The sequence below is a fragment of the Prionailurus viverrinus genome, chromosome A1 (assembly GCF_022837055.1).
Source record: "Prionailurus viverrinus isolate Anna chromosome A1, UM_Priviv_1.0, whole genome shotgun sequence".
NCBI lineage: Eukaryota > Metazoa > Chordata > Mammalia > Carnivora > Felidae > Prionailurus > Prionailurus viverrinus.
In genome coordinates this window covers 191,430,657-191,454,185 of record NC_062561.1, presented here as the reverse complement: position 1 = coordinate 191,454,185, position 23,529 = coordinate 191,430,657, and the positions used below count along the sequence as shown (strand labels likewise).

General features: G+C 47.4%; 1 protein-coding gene across 1 annotated transcript; it reads left to right on the top strand.

The window, feature by feature from the left end:
- The first annotated feature begins 6,810 nt into the window (after positions 1-6,810).
- NIPAL4 (NIPA like domain containing 4) lies at positions 6,811-21,849 on the top strand. Its single transcript, XM_047878746.1, has 6 exons — positions 6,811-7,055; positions 10,420-10,659; positions 13,841-13,897; positions 15,064-15,154; positions 17,942-18,102; positions 19,137-21,849. The coding sequence occupies exons 1-6, from the start codon at positions 7,019-7,021 to the stop codon at positions 19,763-19,765; spliced, it is 1,215 nt and encodes a 404-aa protein (XP_047734702.1). The 5' UTR covers positions 6,811-7,018; the 3' UTR covers positions 19,766-21,849.
- The last annotated feature ends 1,680 nt before the right edge of the window (positions 21,850-23,529 follow it).

Genomic DNA, 23,529 nt, shown 5'->3' with positions numbered 1-23,529 from the left:
CACCCAGGCACCCCTAAATGAAAGCTTTAAAAACCTGATCTAGTCCATCATTTTCATTGCACATATTGGGGAAACGGAGACCCAGATTGGAAGGACCTGCCTCTGGTCCCAGTGTATTCATGGCAGAATGGGGTCCAGAACTCACATCACCTGACCCTTTAATCCTAACCTCTCAGATATCAAAGTCTGAGATGGGTTAATTTATTAAAACTCAAAAGGAAAAACAGAGGCTGTCTGTCCTTCCTTTTCAAGTTGGCTCTTCCCACTTTAAAAGCAGTTTTCCTTCTGTGCCCTTGTCCTCCCTGTTCCCTCATACCGAACGCTGCGGGTCCAAACAGGCACAGGAGAGGAGCATCACTACAAGTCCCCCTGCCCCCACCCCCCTACCTTGAGTTGCTGGCCTGAGCAGTGACTCAGAGGATCAAAAGGCAGAGAACAAGGAAGAGACCGAAGTAGAGCTTTGAGGACCTGCTCAAATCCCAGCCTAGCCACTTATTATCTGCATGACCTTGAGCAAGTTACCAAACCTCCCAGTGTCTCACTGTCATCAGGTGCAAAACTACAATAGCTCCATTGCCTCGTGGGGCTGCCATGAGGATTAGACTTAATTTGTACAACAGATGTTGGTGAGGATGTGGAGAAGTGGGAATCCTCTTGCACTGTTGGTGGGAATGCAAACTGGTACAGCCACTCTGCAAAACAGTGTGGAGGTTCCTCAAAAAATTAAAAATAGATCTACCCTACAACCCAGCAATTGCATTACTAGGAATTTACCCAAGGGATACAGGAGTGCTGATGCATAGGGGCACTTGTACCCCAATGTTTATAGCAGCACTATCAACAATAGCCAAATTATGGAAAGAGCCCAAATGTCCATCAACTGATGAATGTATAAAGAAGATGTGCTTTATACGTGCAATGGAATTCTACTTGGCAATGAGAAACAATGAAATTCTGTCATTTGCAACAATGTGGATGGAACTGGAGGGTATTATGCTAAATGAAATAAGTCAGTCAGAGAAAGACAGACACCATATGTTTTCACTCATATGTGGAACTTGAGAAACTTAACAGAAGACCATGGGGGAAGGGAAGGGGAAAAAATAGTTTCAAACAAAGAGGGAGGCAAACCATAAGAGACTCTTAAATGCAGAGAACAAACTGAGGGTTGATGGGGAATGAGGGAAAGGGGAAAATGGGTGATGGGCATTGAGGAGGGCACTTGTTGGGATGAGCACTGGGTGTTGCAGGTAAGCAATGAATCACAGGAATCTACCCCTGAAACCAAGAGCACACTGTATACACTGTATGTTGGCTAACTTGACAATAAATTACATTATAAATAAACAAACAAACAAATAAAAATAAAATCAAGGTGTAACATTAAAAAAAATACGTGAAAAGAACCTGCAACATAGAAGTTGTGCAGCAAGTAATAGTTCATTTCAGTATTATTATGTTAACTATATTTTGATAAGATCTGCAGTTCTTTGCCATGAATTAAGTGCAGTAGGCTCTTTGCGCACCCACACCAAGGCCAAGCAATGCTGCACTTCGACATATATTCTTCATGGGGAGCTCTGCCCTATATAGGAATTTGAAACCTCTTCCACCTGTAGGCATACGCTGAGAGGGAATCCCATAAACACAGCGTGACCAGCCTTGACTGAGAAGAGCAGTCAAGAAATGGCCCTAGAATCAGCATGCTGGGTTTTATCTTGGCCTCACTGTTTAACTGCAGACAACTTAGCCTTTCTGAGCCTCCATTTTTTCATCTCTAAAACAGGAATCATAGCAGCACCTGACTCATAGGCTTATTGAGAGGAGCAAATGGGACAATGTATATGAAATCTTGGCTTGTCCTTAAAAAGTGGCCAAAAAATAATAGCTCTTATTATATTCCCTAGGCTTAGCCTTTTCTGCTCATGAAGAAAGTGTTGTAGGAGATAAAAGTGGTGATTTTGCCACAGATAAAAGTTCTGATTCTGCCACAAGTTAGCACCTTTCCCCTCTTCAGGCCTCAGTTTCCCCACCTGCAGACTAAGAGGGTTGGATTAGTTCAGCTCTAACTCCGAAGGAGAGCTGATGAGAAGGTGGCATGGCTGTCCATGTGGTTTCTGGATGGCCTCAGTCTTCCAAGCTACCCATATGGAGAAGGGCCAAGAAGACTACTGGAAAGAATGCTCTATCCTTCCCAAACCAGGGCCTTGGTTATGAGAGCTGCTCTGGGGACACACAAGCCCAGCTTGAAGTTCTGTCCTTACCATGGTGTGTGACCTTGGTAAAGTCACTTCACTCTCTGAGCTTTAGTTCCTTCATCTGTAAAATGGGACCTGAAATGGTACCCAGAGTAAGGGACTGCAATGACCATGTGAGCCAAAGCTTACAAAGTGCTTGACACACAAGAAGTCAGTAATGGTATGTTGTTTAATAATCATTATTGATGCCAGTTGCATCAATTGGACTCATCCCTGGGCATGGTGCTCTTCTTAGAGCCAGTCTGAGTGCACCTGTGTCCATTCCAAGTATTATTTCTAGTGGAATTAAAGCTTTTTATGAGAATAGAAGCCATCCTGGGGACCCACCTAAAGAAGAGGAGTTGGCCGGTTTCTGCATGACGACACTTGAGATTCCCATGATTCCAGGTCAGCCTGAAGGAAGCGACAGCCATCAGTCCTTCCCCACCCTGCCAAGAAGACCAGCTCTGCAGGGTTGGAAACGACCAGAAGCTACATCTTGCCCAACCCTTCTACCTGGGGTAAGATGCCAGGAGGGGAAGTGACCTACCCAAGTGTCATGGCATGTTACTAAACCTAAGGCACTTAGTATATGCAGTATTGAAAAGCATATCTGTGTTTGATTCTTGGCTTCTTGACTTACAGGCTCAGTGACCTCACTGAACTTCATTCCTCATCTGGAAAATGGGGATAATAATAAAACCTGTTTCCCAGAATTGCTGCAAAGATTAAATGAGCATGCATATACATATATGCATATAGGTAACTAACATGCATATAACATATAGCAAGCCCTCTATAAATCACAATGTCCAGCAGAAATATAATGTGAGCCACTACGTTTTAAATCGTTTTGTAGCCACCTTTACAAAAAGTAAAAAGAGGGGCACCTGGGTGGCGCAGTCGGTTAAGTGTCCGACTTCAGCCAGGTCACGATCTCGCGGTCTGGGAGTTCGAGCCCCGCGTCAGGCTCTGGGCTGATGGCTCAGAGCCTGGAGCCTGTTTCCGATTCTGTGTCTCCCTCTCTCTCTGCCCCTCCCCCGTTCATGCTCTGTCTCTCTCTGTCCAAAAAATAAATAAACGTTGAAAAAAAAAAAAAATTTAAAAAAAAAAAAAAAAAGTAAAAAGAGGTGGAGAAAATTAATTTTGATAACGTATTTTATTTAACCCAATGTATCCAAGATATTATCATTTCAACATGTAACTAATAATAAAAGTTATTAATAGTTTACATTTTTTTCTTACTGACTCTTTGAAATCTGGATGGGGTGCAACCTGGGGAGATTTGGGCAACCGGTTGTCACAACTAGGGGAGCCTGGAGATGGGCAGCAGTGTATACAACTGACATGAGACCAAGGATACTACCGAAAATCCTACAGTGTGTAAGACAGCCTCCCCTGCCAAACAATTATGTGTCCCGAAATGTTAACAGTGTCTGTTTTACGTGTCTACTACACGACTACTTCACATGAGCCCCTTTCCACATTCTCAATGGTCACATGGCGCTGGGGCCTACCATACTGGACAGTGCAGCTCTGTAACAGAACATTTGGACATGCACTTAGAAGGTCCAAATTTTTAGGGATTTGGGTTTTCGTACATTAGTCTTCCTGTTCATCCTGGAATAACTGGCCAAATGAGATGTGACTGGTTCACTAGTGCCTGGCTGGCTAAGGACAGAGCCCATCTGTCTCTGGCTGGTCAGACCCTTCCAAAGTCACCGCCCTCCCCTGGTAGACGAGCCTGGGACAGACAGTGAGCCCTGTTGTTCTTTTCTGGGGAGACAATGCTACAGGCCCTGCTACCTGCCTGACAGTGCTATTGTGGCTCAGGGAGAAAAGGGCTTTGTCAGGACAGCAGGCGGGGAGACTGCGGTTCAATGGGGCTCATTATATCTGCACTCCCGAGATGCTGATGCCAGCCCTGGGGAAGCCACGCCTCCTTCTAGAACAAATGGGGAGCCTGAGGCCCTGAGAGGGTTTAGAAGAACCATCAGTAGATCCCAGCTCCCTCCACATCAGCCCACTGCCCTAAAACATGAAACTCACCTAACTCTGAAAAGCCTTGTCTCAAAGCACAGGGTGAACACAGGGCAAGGGAGTCCCTGCCCTGGACCACAAAATTTAGCAGCTCCACAAATCACAAACATATCCAAAAATATATGTATTAGGGAACATATGTGTATACCTACCTCTCAAGATCTGGGTTCAGCTCTGGCACAATGAGACCATAACTGAAATATCCTCTCTTGTGATTAAAAAAGCCCGGGTCAGAGAGAAAGACCACAAATCTCTTGTTCCATGTCCTTGGAACAAATGCAATCAGGGTTTGAAGGCAGTGAGAGTTTGAGGGTCGTTTTTACACCAGCCTCAGAAATGGGCACTGTTTAGTAGCACACGTTAAATCTAAGGAGCAGAAATGCTTAGCTAAGAGAAAAGACCAGTTAAATTTTCTTGTTCAATCCTCCCTCTCAGGTAGTGTAGATGCTGCTATAATGAACTATCATTTCCTAGTAGGACCAATCATCCAGTTTCCAGCTTCTCTGTGTTCCAATTTATACTGGACTTGGAGGTACTCACCTCCATTTGAACTCTGATGCCGCATCCCTCCAAGGTGAGGGGTAGGTCTGGGTGCATTACCTTGAACTCGGATGTGTAATGTTACCAATACCTGTGATTTCCCGCTCCCTTCTACACTCTACCTTAACCACCTTGCCCCCAACCCCATGGTGATACAGACACACACACACACACACACATATACGCACGCATGCGCACACACACACACACACACACACACAGAAAGCTGGAAGGACTGTCTTATTTGACAGATGAGGAAACCATTTCTCCTCAAGAGTAAGTGATTTGTTTAAAATCACCTGAAAGGGGAAGCCACATGCTGGGAGAACCCATCCCTTGGGGCCCAGCTAGAAGGTCACGTGTAGAAGGTAGAGTGTGATGTTGGAGAGGACAGGCTGGGGGGCAGCTCCGTTTACTCCTGGTGCCTTCACTAGTTGTGGGACCCTGGGGGCAAGTTTCTCACAGTATTTAAAATATGGCTTCTTCTATTCCTATACAAAATATTAACATTAAGGGAAGCTGGTGACAGGTATATGGGAACTTTCTGGGCTATTTTTGTAAATCTTCTGTAAATCTAAAATTATCTTACAACCAAAAAAAAATTTTTTTAAGTACAGTTTTCTCTCATCTGTACCATGGAGATAGTAATGATACCTACCTTTCAGGAGGCTCAAATAAGATAATATCTGGATAGGGATTAGCCCGGGGTCTGTCCCATAGCGAAGACTCCATAACTATTTTTAAAAGCTACCTCCTCCAGGAGGCCAGTGACCAACATTGCCAGAACTGACCACCTGCTTTCTTGGAGGTCCCACGTCTTCAGTTCTCAGGAGCCAGAGTGTATTTGAGTCTAAAATGCCAAGCATGTCCGTGTGGCCACTGGGAGCATGGGCTCTTCCACTTTCTAGCTGGGAACCCCAGCAAGTTCCTTGATCACTCTGTGCTTCAGTTTCCTTTCTGAAAATGATAAAAGTATGTCCTGTATATAGCTGTCATGAGGACTGAATGAACAGGAGTTTTTCAGCATTAACATTGCCTGCCCTGCGGCAAACACTGCACAAGTGTTCTTATGGTTCAAATCAGTGTTTCTCTAATTTATGTTTACTATTACCCATGGATGACAAACATACTTTCCATAACCACAGTTTTTTGAGTTTTTTTTTTTTTTTAAGCTTATTTATTTATTCTGAGGGAGAGAGAATTCCAGGCAGACTCTGCACTGCCAGCACAGAGCCCAGCTTGGAGCCCCAACTCAGGAGCAGGGAAATCATGACCTGAGCAAAATCGAGAGCCAGACACTCAACCGAATAAGCTACCCCAGGCACCCATCCAGCTTTTTTTTTTTAATGCTGATTTGGAAGACACCAGTTTCTAGGTAGTAGTAGATCCCATTTTGTTTCTCTCATTAATACATAAGGTTCTCCAGGGACAGAGAATATGTCTGCCTCCTTCTGGTCTCCAGTCACTTGGAAGAAGAAATATACTTCTTTCATTGAATTTACCAAGCTTCTATCATCCATTCATTCCACAGACAAGTATGGACCATTTATCGGGCACCTACTTACTGTGTGCCTGTTGTGTGCGAGTGCCCAGCACAGATCAGACCTATGTTGAATGAATGAACCAGGCAGGGAGGCAGGGAAGGAGGAAGCCAAGAAGGCAGACAGGAAGGGAGAAACCCAGGGTCTTGGACCCCCTCCCGACCCGGGAGGACTCCATCTGGCAGCCGTGCCTCTTCCAACTCCCACTTTTCCCACTTCTTCCTCCCCCCGAAAAAATTCCCCCTCTCCCACCGTCTGAGGATCCATCATCTCTCTGACACTGGGGACACAACCGAGTGCAGTCCCGGCGTCGTGGAGGGGCGGCGCCCGGGGACCCGCCCCCCTTGCCTCCCGCCGGGGGCGCGACGCGGTGACTCCCTCTCCGGGAGCGCTGCAGCCTCCGCACCCCGGGAGGGCGTGCGCCCCTCTGCCGGCTGCTCGAGCGCTGGGCCCCCGGCCCAGCGAGTTGCCCAAGACTCTGGGTGACTCCTCCCCGAGGACCGTCCCCCTCTGGGGCGCGTCATTCTCTCCACCCCTGGGGCCGACCCCGGCAGCCTCTGGCACGCCGGCCACGCGGGGGACGAGTCTCGGCCACCTGCTCCGGAACCGGGGAACCCGGGGCGCCAGCAGCCCGCGCGTCGGTCCGTGCGCGCAGGGCCCATGGAGCTGCGGGCCAGCAACACCAGCTGCCAGAACGGTGCGTGCGGGCCGCGCTTCGCGCCTTCCCTTCGCCGCCCCTCCTTTCCTTCACGTCCTCTCTGGCCGGGGCCCAAACCGAGGAGGGGTGGATCGCGCTCTGGCCAGTCTTGGGGAGAAGCGGGGTGCCGGCCGACTTCCCCCGTCTTCGGAGCTGGTAGCTGAGAGGGGGGGTTGGGAGGAAAGGGGACGCGCGTGGGGACGGAGGCAGCGGAGGCGGAGGCCGGCAGCACTGATTGCAACTGGTCAACCAGAGGGGGAGGGGGGGCTCGTGGTTGTTTCTCATATACAGTTGCTTCAGATTCTACTACCTGCCCAGGTCTGCCTGTCTCCCTGGGGCAAGGGAGAGGGGCGCAGAGACGCTTCACCCCCAAACCCACACACACCTTTTAGGGAAAGGAGGGAAAGAACAACCCAGGAAGGGATACGAAAGACCTTCAGCTTTATGTTAAGTTCTTGCTGGGAACCGGGTGGTAGACTAGGCCCTTTACCTGCATTACTTCATTTATCCTTAACTCTAGAGGGCAGGTAGATATTAACACCTCACCGTCTCCTTTCTGGAGAGAAAGAAACTGAGGTTCTGAAAAGCCTGATGATTTGCTCAAACTAATCCGCTGGGGGAAGTGGAATATAAAGCTAGAGCCCTTGGATCCTACAACCTGTACTCAGACTACTGTGCTCTCTTCCTGCTATGTCTCCATTTTCCTACAGCCTCTTGCAATTGTAACTTGTCCGATAGCCCTGTTTCTCTAATTTCTGTGTTCAAAGCCAGCTCTTTGGGTGTTGGCTGGCTTTGGTCTCCTGACCAACAATGCAGTCCATTTTCAGCCTCACCTTCCCCTGGGGAAGAATATGTTCCCCAGCCCTAGCATATTCTGGAAAAGAAGCGGGAATCACTGGGCCCAGCACCCGCTTGTCTAATGAGCATCCTTCTCAGAACTGGATGTCCTTTGGCCTTCAGCCTCTCTCATTTTCTTTTTGTCCCCCTGGGAAAACTTCATTCAGCGGAGGGTGCTTCCCAGAACAGGCAAGCTCACCCCGTGGCTCCACCTCCTGGAGATGCATCTTCAGGAGGGCAGGTGAAGGGCGTGGGGATGGGCTTGGCCTTCCTCTTGGGAGTCACCTTCCTTGGCCCATGTCCTCCCAGGCTCTGGCTCATTTCCTGAGTTCAGGGAACTCTCCAGACTAGACTGAGCTGAGGAACAGGAGCAAGAGGTCAGACCAAATTTCATGAAGGATGGAAATGGCTTCATGTCTCATCTTCTCTTGATTGTGACACAGGTGTCAGGAAGAGAGATCTCCCACTGTGAAAGACACATGGATGTCCCCTGGTGGGTTCCAGGCCCAGCTCTGCCACTAGGTTTTTGTGAGACTCAAGCAAGTCCTTCCCCTTCTCTAGGCCCCAGTTTTCCCAGCTGCAAGTAAGAGGGTTAGACAGGCCATTCTGTGCCATGGAAGAAAGATCAGCATTGCCCTTATTTTATTCCACCAAGATGCTGCTCTATCCTCCAGATACACCAAAGCCAGAGCTGCATGACCTTGGGCTTTGGGGCCCATCTAGTGGCTCGCCTGTAGTTCTAATTGGTATGAGGAGAAACTGGCCCAGGCTTACATCCTTGGCACAGCAGCCTGGAGCTTTGTGACCCATGGTTTGAAAAAGGCCTTTGACCACCAGAGGTCACAAACTCAGATGCCTACAGGGGCTGAGCACATAACCAGAATGACTGAAGGGAGCCAGGTATGGACTCTGAGGAATTGCAAGGTGCATGTCCTAAGGGGGAACCACTCTCAACTGCAGCCAGTTGTTGGTTGGGATGGTGTACTCAACAAGGTGAACACAGGCAGCTCGAAAGCTGAATTTTCTTGGGAAATCAGATTTTTATTAAAATTTTTTAATGTTTATTTACTTTTGAGAAACAGAAAGAGACAGAGAAAGCAGGCAGGAGAGGGGCAGAGAGAGAGAGAGAGAGAGGGAGTCACAGAATCCAAAGGAGACTCCAGGTTCTGAGCTGTCAGCACAGAGCCTGACGCGGGGCTCGAACCCATGGACCGCGAGATCATGACCTGAGTGGAAGTCAGACGCTTAACTGACTGAGCCACCCAGGCACCCGGGGAAATCGGATTTTTAAATGTTAGTAATAAGTTCATATTTTAAAATAACCCTCAAGAGGCCAAAGGAAACCCCACCCCACCCTTGCTGCCTGCTCTGTGGGGTACATGTGACGGTTAAGAGCATGGTTTTGGCATTACACGGACTTGGGGAACAATTTGGCTTCTCTTCTTACCACGAGTGTAGTCTTACTCAGGTTACCAAACTTATCAGGGTCCCAGTTTCTCCAGCCAAAACCCTGCACATGATCACTGTGCCATTTCTGTGGTAGGAATGTTCCTGAAAAGCCTCAGAGTAGAGGACCATGTGGGCACTGGAACTGGAGGATTATTGGCTGTGCTTTATATTGTTTCACTGAACTTAGGCAGCTTAGCTCTTCTGACTGAGGGTCTGCCCCTCACCCAAGTTTGTCGTATTGTCCTTGGTGTTTGTGCCAGAAAGGCGAGCAAGGGTTGGCCGGTTCTGGGGCATGAGGGCTGATTCAGACTCTCAGGATCTCAAGGACTTGGAAAGCAAACTGAAGAGATTCCACATGGAGTGACAGGGACACCAATGTCTCTGAGGCCTGAAGGAGGCCCAAGCCACTGACTGTCAGCACCAGAGGTCTTAAAATCTGGCTTAGGAATGGGCCGTTCTAACAAACGGGATGCTTATATTTAGTCATCTTCAGGCCTAGAAGGGGCTATGGACCCGCAGGCCTCACTCCCTCATGTTACCTGTCAGAAGTCTCTGCTGCGGCTGGAGGTAGGGATATGGAAGTGAAGAGGCCTCTTGGAGGAGAAAATCCCTGTGTGATCCTGAGCTATTGGAAGTCCAGAGGCTGGGAGGAGATTCCTGTGGAGGGTGGGAAGTTGGAGTCAATGACGCCTAAGAGTTTGAGAGCCTGAGAACCCTGCTGGGTGTGGGAAGCATCAGTACACCTTAGGGGTTATGTGCTGGAGTTCTGGATTCAGACAGTCTGTGTTCTTAGGCAAAGTGCCTGACCTCTCATGGCCTCCATTTCTACATCTATGAAATGGGAATTCAAAGCAGCACTTACCTGACAGATGGTTATGAAAATTGAATGAGTTCATGCAAATAAAGCCCCTAGCTTGGAGTAAGCACTTGGTGAATGTTAATTATTATGTTAGGTTCAGGCCTATTGTGTGGGCCTTGGAAGCTGAAGTATGGGGTCTGAAAGGGCCGCCAATTCCAGTATCTTGAAAGCACCCAAATGTACCCGGCGTGACTCACTTACCATGGTCTTCCTGTCCAGGTTCCCTGATCAGCCTTTACTGCTCCTCCCAACAAGTCCTGTGCCAGATCGTCAGTGACCTCAGCCCCCAGGTGCCCAGCAATGTCACCTCTACCAGCTGGAAGGAGAGGTTCAGGCAGAGCTACGGCTTCTACATTGGTCTGGGCCTGGCCTTCTTGTCCAGCTTCCTCATCGGCAGCAGTGTCATCCTCAAGAAGAAAGGCCTTCAACGACTGGTGGCCTCGGGGGCCACACGGGCTGGTAGGGTCCTGAGGAGGAGGGTGGGCATGGGGTGCCGGGCAACTGGACCCTGGGCCAGGCCTGTGCACCTCCCTTCATAGGGGGGGCCACTGTAGCAGTTTCAGAGCCTGGCCTAAATGGTCACAAAAGACTCATTGTCAACTGCACCGGGAATCCAGTCCACCAGCAGGAGACGTTCCTTTAAAATCCAACATTTCTGGAGAATTTCAAGATAAGTTAATTGGGGGTACAGATAAGGAAAATCTCACAGCCGAGAATCAGAAACCCCAGATCTAGTCCAGTTTTATTTCTTACCAGCTAGGTCATCATAGGCAAGTCTCAACTTCCCTGCAAAATGGGCATACAAATACCTCTGCCCAGAGCATTGCCGCACACTGGTGTGCCCTATTAACTTCACACTGAAGCCGCTACAGGCTACAGAAAAATTACTGGGTCTCTGTCCACAAGGGATTTACTGTGAAAACATTCTGGAGAAAAGGAATCATGTGTAAAGGAATTCATTTATTTGTTCATGATTCACCGCAAGCCTGCTGGGTGCCAGATACCATGCTGGACACGGGGACACAGTGCCCTGTGGGACATTGAGTTGAGTGGGAGACACAGGCAAGTCAATAGGCAATCGTTCCATAGTAGGTTACTTGCTATCTGTCATGGCAAAAATACAGAATCCCTTGGGACTATTTTGGAGGAGCATGTAAAGCCCAGGCTTGGAAGGTTAGGGGAGGTTTTCTACAAAAGGTGATCTGGAAGCTGGAGCCTAAACGATGAGATGGCAAGGTGGAGGAGAAGAGAAGAAGACATGGTGATGCAGGCAGAAAGGACAGCAAGTGCAAAGGCTCAGAGGCAAGAGAGGATGAGTGACATTAGAAGCCGAAAGTAGTTCAGGATGGCTGGAGCACCGAGGGGTAAGAGACGGGGGAAAGGCCAGATCATGAAGGGTCTTTCAAACCGAGCTACGGAGTTTGGGTGCAATTGTGAGAAAGGTTTTGGGCAGAGGAGTGACATAGTTCGATTTACGATTTGAAAAAGTTCCTGGTTGCTGGGTGGACGGTGGATTAGGGACAAGACTGGTGCCCAGGAGACCAGTTAGGGGAGAGGGACAGCATAACTTGGGCCTGGGAATGGAGACAGTGGTAGAGTCCCAAGAGAGCTTTCTGGGTTTGGTGTCGACTGGCTCCCAGGGGATGGTGAAAACAGAGTCGAGGCTGACTCAGCTTTCTGACTTGAGCAACTGAGGAGATGAGGGTGCTGTTTTCTGTGATAAAGAAGGCAGGAAGAGCGGGTTTATGGGAAGATGATGGTTCAAGTCTGGGCATGTTCAGTTTAGTGTTCTGTGGGACACTGTGCTTTGGAAGCAGACTCCTGGGGCTCTAATTCCAGCTCTTCAGTTCCTGGTGATATGATCCTGGGCAAGGAAAGTGCTTTCTCTGTGCCTCAGTTTCCTCATCTGTAAAATGGGGATAAGAGCAGTTCCAGCCTCTAGTATTGTGAAGATAGGTAGTGTGTTTACAAAAATGCTTGGCACGAGTGTTGGTATTACTCTTCTCTAAGTGGGACAGCCCGGCAGACAGTTGGATATCCAGGGCTAGAGCCAGGTGCCCTCTGAAATGGAAAGCTGTGAGATGTGGGGAGGAAGTCAGGAGCAATGGTCTTTGTTGCTCTCTCCTTCACGTCCTGACAAGTGTTCAGAAGACCAGAGACCTCCCAAAGTGCCAGGAAAAGATTTGCTTGTGCCAGGAGAAAGCAAGGTAAATATCACTGATACCATTCAGAAAGGTAGCTTCTCTGGAATCCTTTTTTCCCTCCAATCTGCTATTTCCTTTTCTAATGAGATTTCAACCCTTAGCATAAAATGCTCTCAGTGCTCCTTTTATGGAAGATCCTGAGTCCTTTAGGAACCTGATGAGATCTAAAGACCTTCTTAGAAAAATAGACATTTACAAAAAGCGATACACAATCTCTGGATTTTCACATAACTGTCTAAAACCCATCTATTACCATCATAACCATCATCATCATAACTATTATTATTGAGTATTGACTATGTGCCAGGCTCTGAGTCCACCATGTGAACAAGGCAGACACAATTCCTGACTTCCTGGGGTTTCCATTTTAGTGGGAGATATGCCAGAAAATAAATACATTAATTCAATTTATAAATAAATGTCATGAAGGAGAAAAGCTGGGTGTGATGAACGAGAATCCCAAGGACAAATAATAGAGATAAGGGGGTCACAGAGGACATCTTAGGGGAAGAAACATTCAAGCAACGTCCTGTAGAGTGAGCAAATATATGTAAGCAAATATCGTTAAGAAGACTGTTTCCAACATGGAAAAGCACATGCAAAGTTTTTAAAGCCAAAAAGAGCTCGTCATTTTGGACGAACTAAAAGAAAGCCTGAGTGAGTAGATACTAGTAAGAAGAGTGGTAGGAGATGCCTTTGGAGAGGTGAACAAGGACAAAACCACAAACTGGCTTATTTAGGATTTGGGGCTTTATCCTCTGAGTATTTGGAAGCTATTGGCCTGCTGCAAGCTTGAGGGGTGACTGTATAATTTACATTCTTAAAATTCATTGGCTGCTATGAAGGCAGTGGGTTATAAAGGGATGATGAGAGTAGAATCAGATGAACATAGAGGGCTATTGCCTCAGCCCAGGCCAGAGGTGGTAGTGCCTTGGAGTTGAGTGGTGGCAGTGGAGTGGACATATGTGCGATGCTCTTTGGAGAGGGAATTAGCAGAATGGATGGAATGCAGAAGGTGGAGGAATGGGAAGGTCAAGGGTGATTCTCTGGTTTGTGGCTTAAGCAACTGGGTGCATAGAGGTGCCATTTACTGACTTTCATTTGGTAGGTGGGTGGGTGGGGAGCATTTAAAATTAAGAGTTCTATTTAAGACAGAGTTTGGGATGCCTATAGGAGATCCAAGAGATGTCAACTAAGCAATTGAACATACATCTGGGCTCCAAAGAAAGGATCAGTATACATGTATGAAATAAGGATGCCTGTATAAAGATGGTATTTAAAACTTGGGGAATGGATAAGTTCACCCAGAAGCAAGCCCAGAGAACTAACCAGCTAACATATATTGAACCCTTCAAGACTGGGGAGTGAAGGTAGAGATAGGAAAGGTGCCTGAAAGAGCATGGCCAAGTTAACTTTGTGTCCATTCCTTTCTACAGTGGACGGAGGGTATGGCTACCTGAAGGATGCCATGTGGTGGGCTGGATTTCTCACCAGTAAGTGGGTTCTTTCTTACTAACAACAGTGACCCTTTGATGGCAGAGGCGGAGATGAAAGGAGGGGCGGAGGGGGGCCTTTCTGTCTCCATTGTGCCAAGTGTGAATCTGAGACCCAGATTCCCAAGGGGAACATCTTGACCATCTTTGCAGGTTGAACATTTTACCTGTATTTCATATCTCTTTCTCAACCCAAAGTCAGTCCTTCATCCATAAAACATTTAAGCTCAGAGAGGTTTGTAGAGAGCTGGTAATGATAAAGATGTCTTTTCTCAACTTCCCTTGAAACATAGAGAGTTATCACTCCTGGTTGGAGTCTCTTGGATCTCTACATGGGAGGCTGGGGCTCCTCAGCCAATTTTCTCATTCCACAGGCGATGTGTTGGCTCACTTTAGAACATGGCTGGTCTGCCACTTGCAGTTTGCCCAGATTTGCACATTCACACATTTCCCCTGCTTTCCACCCACCCTCTCTGGCTTTCAAACCCTAATTCTTTTGAATGGAAAATTATCCAGCTTTCCGTTTATAAGTCAGGTTTTGACCCTAGTCATAGCCAGGGCTATAACATTCATCATCTACTTTCAAAGGGCAGACCCAGGTCATTCTCTATCAGCAGAAACAGAAAGGGCACTTTCAGGAGTCTGCAAACTAGAAACTCAAATGCAGAGAATTAGGCCCTTTGGGAATGTCAGACTTTCTAACCACCTGCCTGTCAATCTGGGAGAGATGGCCTCATGACCAACTGGTACCTGGAGAACCAATAATTAAATGTTTCTTTATTTGATAAATTAACATTTTCTAGAACTCACCTCATATATACAGATGAAACATCAACAGTCCCTGAGATACATTTAGCCGTGCCTGGACTAGAAGCCAAGAGACCTCAAGAACAAGAAAGCAGCCTTCCACAAACATGTCCTGTGACCTTGGACTCTGGGCCTAGCTTGCCCATCTAAAATGGAAGGATTTGATCAGGATAGTCTGGGCCTGACCTTCTGATCAGATTGGCCATGGGGAGAGCATAAGGATCAAGACATTAAGGAATGATGGTCTGGGATCCTGTGAATGGTTGACCACTGAATGAAGCTGTCTCTGCCCAGGTTAAGTGGGGCTGGAGATGATGCATCGAAGCCACACTACCCTGTTTTCTCCCTTCATTTCCTAGTGGCTGCTGGAGAGGTTGCCAACTTCGGGGCCTACGCATTTGCTCCTGCGACAGTTGTCACGCCTCTGGGAGCGCTGAGTGTCCTCATAAGGTTATTGTCACCTCTTGCTGTCTCTGCCCTCTTCCTATTTTCAGTTTGTTGAGGTCTGGAACTGTCCAGTGGGGTCAACTGCCACTTGCAGTCAGGGACGTGGGTCGATATTAGCTCCCAGAAAGAGGCACTGTGCTGTTCAGAGCTCCTGATCCGTAGATTGTTTGCTGCTGGTTGCTCTAGCCTCTCCTCGAACCATGGGGCAATAGAAGGGCAGGCCAAACCCAGATCATCTGGAAGGGCTCCCACTGCCACCAAGCTGACTGTCTCATGCCAATGCTTTCGTGCCCCAGTAGGAGCAGCATACAAGTTAAAAAGCATGAGCTCTGTATTAGCTGTCCCTGAGTTCTGACCTTAGCTCTGCCTAATGTAGTAACTATATTACCATGGGCAAGTCATTTAACTTCTCTAAGCCTCAATTTCCCTGTCTGCTCAGTGGGGATGCTAATACTACCTACCTGAAGGCATTGCTTCAAGGACTAAATGAGATGATGCACAGAAAGCACATAGTGCAGGGGCACCTGGCTGGCTCAGCATCCAACTGCGGCTCAGGTCACAATCTCACAGTGTGTGGGTTCGAGCCCCGCGTCGAGTCAGGCTGTGTGGTGACAGCTCAGAGCCTGGAGCCTGATTCGGATTCTGTGTCTCCATCTCTCTCTGCCCCTCCCCAGCTCATGCTCTGTCTCTCAAAAATAAATGTGAAAGAAAGAAAGAAAGAAAGAAAGAAGAAAGAAAGAAAGAAAGAAAGAAAGAACATAGTACAGAACTGGCAGTGAAGAATCACCATAGCCAACACATATGAGGGCTTACTATGTGCTAAATGTTCTAAATGTTTCCCATGTATTAACTCATTTAATCCTCACAGCCTCCCTACTAACTAGAAAGTAGAAGACACCTGAAGCCAAGACAGGTTAAGCAACTTGGTCAAGATCAGCCAGGTCCTAAGGGGCTAGGCCAGGATTCCCACCCAAGCAGTCTGATTTCAAAGACCACGTGCTCAAGCCACTAAGCCGTGTTGCCTGACAGACATCCAATAGTTTTTAAAATAACTGATACTAAGTATGTGTGCTTCGCATTGCCTCATTCCTCCTGAACTATAAGCATAGTTCCTCTGTGGGGGTCTTGGAGCCCCATTTGAAGCTGGCTGTGATTATTGGCTTAACCCTGGAGCCCTGGTAAATGCCAGCTGACCACACCCAGCACCCATAGTTTCCTGTTTTGTTTTACCATCTGGATGACAATTTTGTAACGTTTACACAATCAAAAACAAACAGAACCGTGACTCACATTGTACAGTTGGCTGATGTAGTTGTGATGCTTCTATTGTGTATCTGATTAACTTACAAATTCCTACTCCCAGGAAGTTGGGGGAGGAGAGGAATACTCCATCGCGTGACGTCTGCCTGTGCTAATGCCACCAGACTCTCTTGAACACACATTCCGGGTAAAATGTTATGGGTAGTTTTAAAGGAGAGACAGAAGACATTCAAAGGAGCTTGGACATTAATCTCCCCTCTCTTCATATCTTTAACTAGGATTTGGGGGGAGGAATTCATTCCTAGATCAGCCACTGATTTTTACCCTAAGGTAATGTTACCTTTGTAAGGAAATAGAAACCTACCATGAGATCATACCTGTCTTGCCCCATTTCCCTCCCTTCTTCCCTCACCTCTGCCATCTGAGGATGTGAGGGGAATGAAAATCACATCACCAAGGAATAGCAAGGAACTGGAGGTGTTTTACCCACTTCAGGGAAGTCACAAGAATTCTCTTCAATGAAGTATAGAGGAAAAACCATAGGCTTTATAATTAGACAGAAATTCAGCTAAAATCCTGGCCTTGCTACTTACCAGTTGCATGACCTTGCCAAGTTATTTTAATTTCTATAAGACTCAGTTTCTTGTCTATAAAATGGGGATAATATATTTTACTTCTCAAAGAGTTGTGAGATGTGAGTGAGATATAATAAGTAGAAAATTCCTAGCCTAATACTTGGTACGTATTATATATGCCCAAGACACAGTGCCTCTAATTGTCATTGTGGTTGTTCATGTTGGCATATACAAACGGAAGGAGGAATAGATTTGTTCCGTATAGCTCATGGAATAGAAATAGGACATGAGGGGCGCCTGGGTGGCGCAGTCGGTTAAGCATCCGACTTCAGCCAGGTCACGATCTCGCGGTCCGTGAGTTCGAGCCCCGCGTTGGGCTCTGGGCTGATGGCTCGGAGCCTGGAGCCTGTTTCCGATTCTGTGTCTCCCTCTCTCTCTGCCCCTCCCCCATTCATGCTCTGTCTCTCTCTGTCCCAAAAATAAATAAACGTTGGAAGAAAAAAAAAAAATTAAAAAAAAAAAAAAAGAAATAGGACATGAGTAGAAATTACCATATTTTTGACAATTAGAATGAACCTACAGTAGATCCATTTGCCTTGTGCAGGGGCGAGCTGCTTGCCACCAGTGGCTTACAAGCCATGTCTGAAAGCAGTCTGTAATGTTAAGAGAAGATGTGCTCATTGGTAGGAAGTTAGACAAGAGTGCTTTGAAGGACTTTTCGGACTCTTGTGTTTGCGGATCTTTTAGTCTCTAAAATGAAAGAACTCCACACATACGTCGATTCCTCCAGCACACGCCATAAGTCTCCCCTAAATAAGTTTCTATTTCAAATGTTTTTGGAGGAGATCAGTGAGCCCTGATCTGTTCTCCATGAGCGCTTGCTCAGGCCCCATTTTCCTTCAGGACACTGGGACAAGTATGGCTTCTAATCTCTGTCTCCCATTTCCATGTGCAGTGCTGTCCTGTCCTCATACTTCCTGGGAGAGAGTCTGAATCTGCTGGGGAAGCTGGGCTGTGTGATCTGTGTGGCCGGCAGCACAGTGATGGTGATACATGCCCCCGAGGAAGAGAAGGTCTCCACCATTGTTGAGATGGCTGCCAAGATGAAAGACACAGGTAGGCTCCGAGCCCCCGTGAGTGGGAAGGTCTGGCTGCGTGCTGACCATGCCAGGTGCTGCCACCTGGAGGAGAGGGAAGCTAAAGAAAGAAAGTTGGGGGGCTAGTCCTAGGGTTAGCTCACAGGCTTCCCAGCCTGATGTGTATTGATGCCATTTATCATGTGTTTATTATGTGCCGGGCATGGTTCTAAATATTTTCCATGCATTGTCTTAGTATGTTCAGGCTGCTGTAACAGAATGTCATGGACTGGGTGGCTTATAAACAATGGAGATCTATTTCCCACAGTTCTGGAGGCTGGAAAATCCAAGATCAAAGCCCTGGTAGATTTTGATTCATAAATGGCCATCTTCTCTCTGTGCCCTTACATGGTGGAAGGGGTGAAGGATCTCTCTGGGGTCTCTTTTATAGGGACACTAATCCCATTTATGAAAGTGCCACCCTCATGACCTAATCACCTCCCAAAGGCCCCATGTCCAAATACCATCACACTGGGAATTAGGTTTCAACATAGGAACTTGGAGGGACATAGTCTTGTAGCATGTATTATCTTATTAAATCCCACCAAAAAAGCTCTATGAGAAAGGTCCCATTCTTTTAACTTATTTTATTTTATTTTATTTTATTTTATTTTATTTTATTTTATAGAGAGCAAGAGCAGGGGTAAGGGGCAGAGGGAGGGAGAGAGAGAGAGAGAGAGAGAGCAAATCCCAAGCAGGCTCCATGCTTAGCATGGAGCCCATCATGGTGCTTGATCCCACGACCCTGGGATCATGACCTGAGCCAAAATCAAGAGTCAATACTCAACTGACTGAGCCACCCAGGTACCCCGAGAAAGGTCCTATTCTTAGCCCTCTTTTACAAATGAGGAAATGGAGGTCTTGCGGTTTAGTTAGTAACTTGTCCAAATTATTCAAAAGTTGTGTCATGGGACTGGAACCCTACTGTGTTACATCCCATCATCATGGATAGGGACTCTAGATACTAATTGCATCCTCCATAGCTCAGATTATCTATCTCTTCCCCTCCTGAAGGGTACATCGTGTTTGCTGTGCTTCTGCTGGTGTTCTGCCTCATCCTCATCTTCGTCATTGCCCCACGCTATGGACAAAGGAACATCCTCGTTTACATCATCATCTGCTCTGTGATTGGGTCCTTCTCCGTGTCTGCCGTCAAGGGTCTGGGCATCACCATTAAGAACTTCTTCCAGGGGATGCCAGTTGTGAGGCATCCCCTCCCCTACATCCTGTCCCTCATCCTGGCACTTTCTCTCAGCACTCAGGTCAACTTCCTGAACAGGGCACTGGACATTTTTAATACTTCCCTGGTGTTCCCCATCTACTATGTGTTCTTCACAACGGTAGTGGTTACCTCCTCCGTCATCCTCTTCAAGGAATGGTACAGCATGTCTGTAGTGGACATTGTGGGCACCCTCTCTGGCTTTGTCACCATCATTCTGGGTGTGTTCATGCTTCATGCTTTCAAAGACCTGGACATCAGCCAGACCAGCTTGCCCCACATGCACAAAAACCCAACCCCATCTCCCACCCCTGAGCCCACTGTCATTAGACTAGAAGACAAGAATGTCCTTGTGGACAATATAGAACTCTCCAGCACCCCATCACCAGAAGAGAAGCCCAAAGTATTTATAATCCATTCTTAAAGTGTGGAATACGAGAGTGAGAAGATGAGCACTACAGTACAGCCTGACTTCTCAATTCCAGAGCCACCTGGTTATTTTCAGAACAACTGTTACCGATGGGCTCTCTTTTCTTGAGATGTTCATTTATACCTCATCATTGTTTCCAGAAGGAAAATCCCTACCCAGTGAGCGGTGGTTGCAGAACTTCGTGGAAACAGCCTCAGTGACCAAATACCCTATTTGATGTTGGTGCCAGCAGGTCCCCTGGACCTCCCTTCCCACTTGTTTCCTCAGTGCCATCTCTGTGTTGTTGGGAAGAAGATAGAATTTGACCCGTTGAATGTAGCACAGGCCAAGAACTTCCCTGAGATGCTGGTCGTCAGGAAATACTTAGCACTGGTTCTCCTGAGACTGAATCCCATTCCTCAGCCCAAGGACAAAGTGCAGCTGGCTCCTGGAGGCCGCGAGAGCAATTCATCATGCCTCCCATCCAGAGCTGACAACTAATGTGAGACGTCTTGCTGCTTTTGCTACTTCCTCTTCGGAGACAACAGCATGACCTCAGCTGACCTTCTTACTGTGAAAACCACCTGATGTCTCAGGGAACATTTCCACCAGCCCCATTCCCGGAGCACTCCAGCCGGGAGGTCAGCATCTTCACTTCCGTCCACTCTACCCCCATCCTTGCCCCTTCCGTCTCTCTCTCTGTCCTAAGGAGTTGTCACTGAGACATTCAGGCAATTACCTTAGAACTCAAAAAACAAAATGACAAGGACAATGATCCTCTACAGCCAAGCTCTGCTGGCCCAACCCAGTGTTTCATTTTGCCTCCCTCTGGAAAGAGAACAGCATTTGCACTGCTCTTAAAAGTAGTCTGGCTGTCAAAATAGCATTTGGCAGAATGCACTTTCCTTTTCCTCAAGGAGTATACCAAAATATGATTTGGGGAGATGGGGAGAATTAGGAGCAATGTCAGAATTTGGCAGAAAGCGGCCACAGGCCCTCTAGAAACCAGGGATGACTTTTGTGTTTACTCTGGTGCCCAAGAACCCAGGTGGAAAGGGCTCTGGGTACTTTCTGGGCTGTAGCCTTAGAGGCTTGAGCAGTGGGATCAGCTTTGAACTTCCGTGACCGAGTGGGGTGTAGGCTTGGCATGGGTGTTTTCTGGCTGTTGATCAGATGGCCACCAAGTCCTCAGTGCCATTGATGAGCTACCCACCTTGGGAAGCAGCAGGTCGTGGCTGCTCCAACACCATCTACTTTGGGGACTGCCTTTGGTCCCCTCACATTTGGCCAGACGCATTTAAAAAACAAGAGCAGCTGGAGAGAGGGAGAGAGATAATTCCCTTCCTGTCTTCTTTCTAGCTGCAAGAGTGTGGGAGTTGGTAGAAGGGCCATTGAAGGGGAAGTAAGAGAGCCAGTATATCTATAAAGAGGGAAGGCTTGATCCTCAGCCCCCAAGTGGGTGCAGAGCCTCCCCTGTATAACCCCGTACCTGTGTCCTGCGTTGATGTCCTATGCCCTAAGCACAGCCAAGCCCGGCCCAGAATCTTGCTGGCCTTGAAGCTCTAAAGGCTCGGCTGACCAATACACTAGCTTCCTGCACCTCCAGCCTCAAATCTCCAGTTTTCAATGAATGTGGATTTCTGTCTGTAACTAAAATCAGTGCAACATGTTGGATCTTGAGAGTGGCAGTAATCTAAGGGCCCTGAGAGCGTGGTTTACAGGGTCAAGAAAAAAGACCTCTGGGTATGTTTACTTGATACTTGTGTCTTGGCCTTCATAGGACACAGAACAATTAAATTGGTTTGTCTAATGCTGGGGGGCTGGTCTCTGATCTCTGGAGGGTTGTGACTGCCAAGTAAGTCCCTACAGTAACTTTCACAGGCACACTCTCACTACAGTGGGAAAGGCTGTTTGGGGAATAGTCGGTTGAAAATATTCATCCCTTGTTAATACCTGAGCCCATACTGGGAGCCAGGCACAGTATGAACAGCTTTATGTGGATTCTTTAAGTCCTCACAAATCCCCCAGGTAGATTTTTTTTTTTTAACTTTTAATATTTATCTATTTTTGAGAGAGAGAGAGAGAGAGAGAGCACGAACAGAGAGGGGCAGAGAGAGAGGAGGAGACCCAGAATCTGAAGCACACTCCAGGCCCTGCGCTGTTAGCATGGAGCCCGATGCGGGGCTCGAACCCACGAACTGTGAAATCATGACCTGAGCCGAAGTCAGACGCTTTGCTGACTGAACCACCCAGGCGCCCCAAGGTAGATATATTTTTAAGCCCCATTTTTGAGGAAAGTGTCTCAGGGAGGTTATGTAATCGCCCAAGGTCACACAGCAAGGAAGAGTCCAAGTTGATATCTGGCTCTGGGTCTATAGTCTTACCCACCAGGCAATGCGTCTCTCCGAAGCACTAAACTAAGTCTGGCACTACTTTGCTCATTCCTTTTCCTGTGATCCGTGCTGTTTCCCCTGTCTGGGTATAAGCCTCATGGGAGCTGGTCTTTATTTGCTGCTTGTTTTCAATGCCGAACACATAGTTGGCACTCATAAAAATCATCTGTTGAATAAAGGAGCAATACTGTTCCTTTGTCCAAACTGTCTTGGGAGCCAACTCTCAATCCAGAGCAGATATAAATAAAACCCTGGCATGTTCAGCAGGGCAATTCGAAAACTGATGTAGTCAGCAGTCTCTGAGCTCTTAGCCCAGGCTAGGCACAGGTGGGTGCTTTCACACGGAGCACTTCGCGTATGATCACACTTTTGAGGTATGTATTACTCCCTCCATGTAGCAAAAAGAGGCTCTGGGTTCTGGAATTTATCCATTTCCACACATCTAGTAAGCAGCAGAGCTGGGATTTGAACCAGGTCTGTCCAACCAGGCTTTGCGTATTGCATTGCTGATCAATCTATGACTATCAACCCAGAGATCGGCTGGCAGAGTAGACACAGTGGGTAGTTTAGATGATGGATGTTAAACAAGCAGGGGTGTTTGGGTGGGGGCTGATTTCATGAGGAAGCATTTTAGTAGTCAAAGCATTTGATATCCTCAGGCAGTCTCAAAATCCTGAGAAGTTAGAAAAATATCAGATACCAAAGACCTCCCAGGGCTTTTGTGAAGATTAAATGAGGTAATGTACAGAAAGACAGTAACATACAATGCCTAACATAATTTAAGTACTCGGTAAATATTACCTCCTAGCATGGTTATTATGATTCTCTCTTAGAGAACCTTAAAACCAAGGCAGGGATCAAATGAGAGAATACGGGTAGGATCTTTCTGTGGACTCAGGGGCACTAATGGATGACAGTTGTTATCACATAGGGCTCTGGAATCAGAAAGTATACTCAACCCTAGCCTTGGCTCTGCACCTGCCCACCCAGCCCAACAGACCTTGAGCAAGTCTCTCCCCATTTGGAAGTGCGTATTACCTAGCAATAAGATGAGGAGGCTGACCAAGGGTCTTTGCTGTCTCCAAGCACAATAGTGTAGCCTGAGGAGAAACACAGCAGACAATCCCAGGATCATTCTTTCGTGCCTCTAGTGACCCCAAACCTAATTAAACTAGACTAGCCTGTGTCCAGGTACAAAGGTAAGCAGCCCTTCTCAACTGGTCATGGGAAAACCCTTTGCTGTGGTTTTGGGTCTTTCATTGTGGCCTCACAGATGGACTGGTGGTCTCTGTGGGAACTCTTCTGAGGAGTCCTCATGAGATGGACCCTATCCAGGCTGAGCAGTGGGAGATTAACACCAACAAAAAAGAACTGCCAAAGCAGACA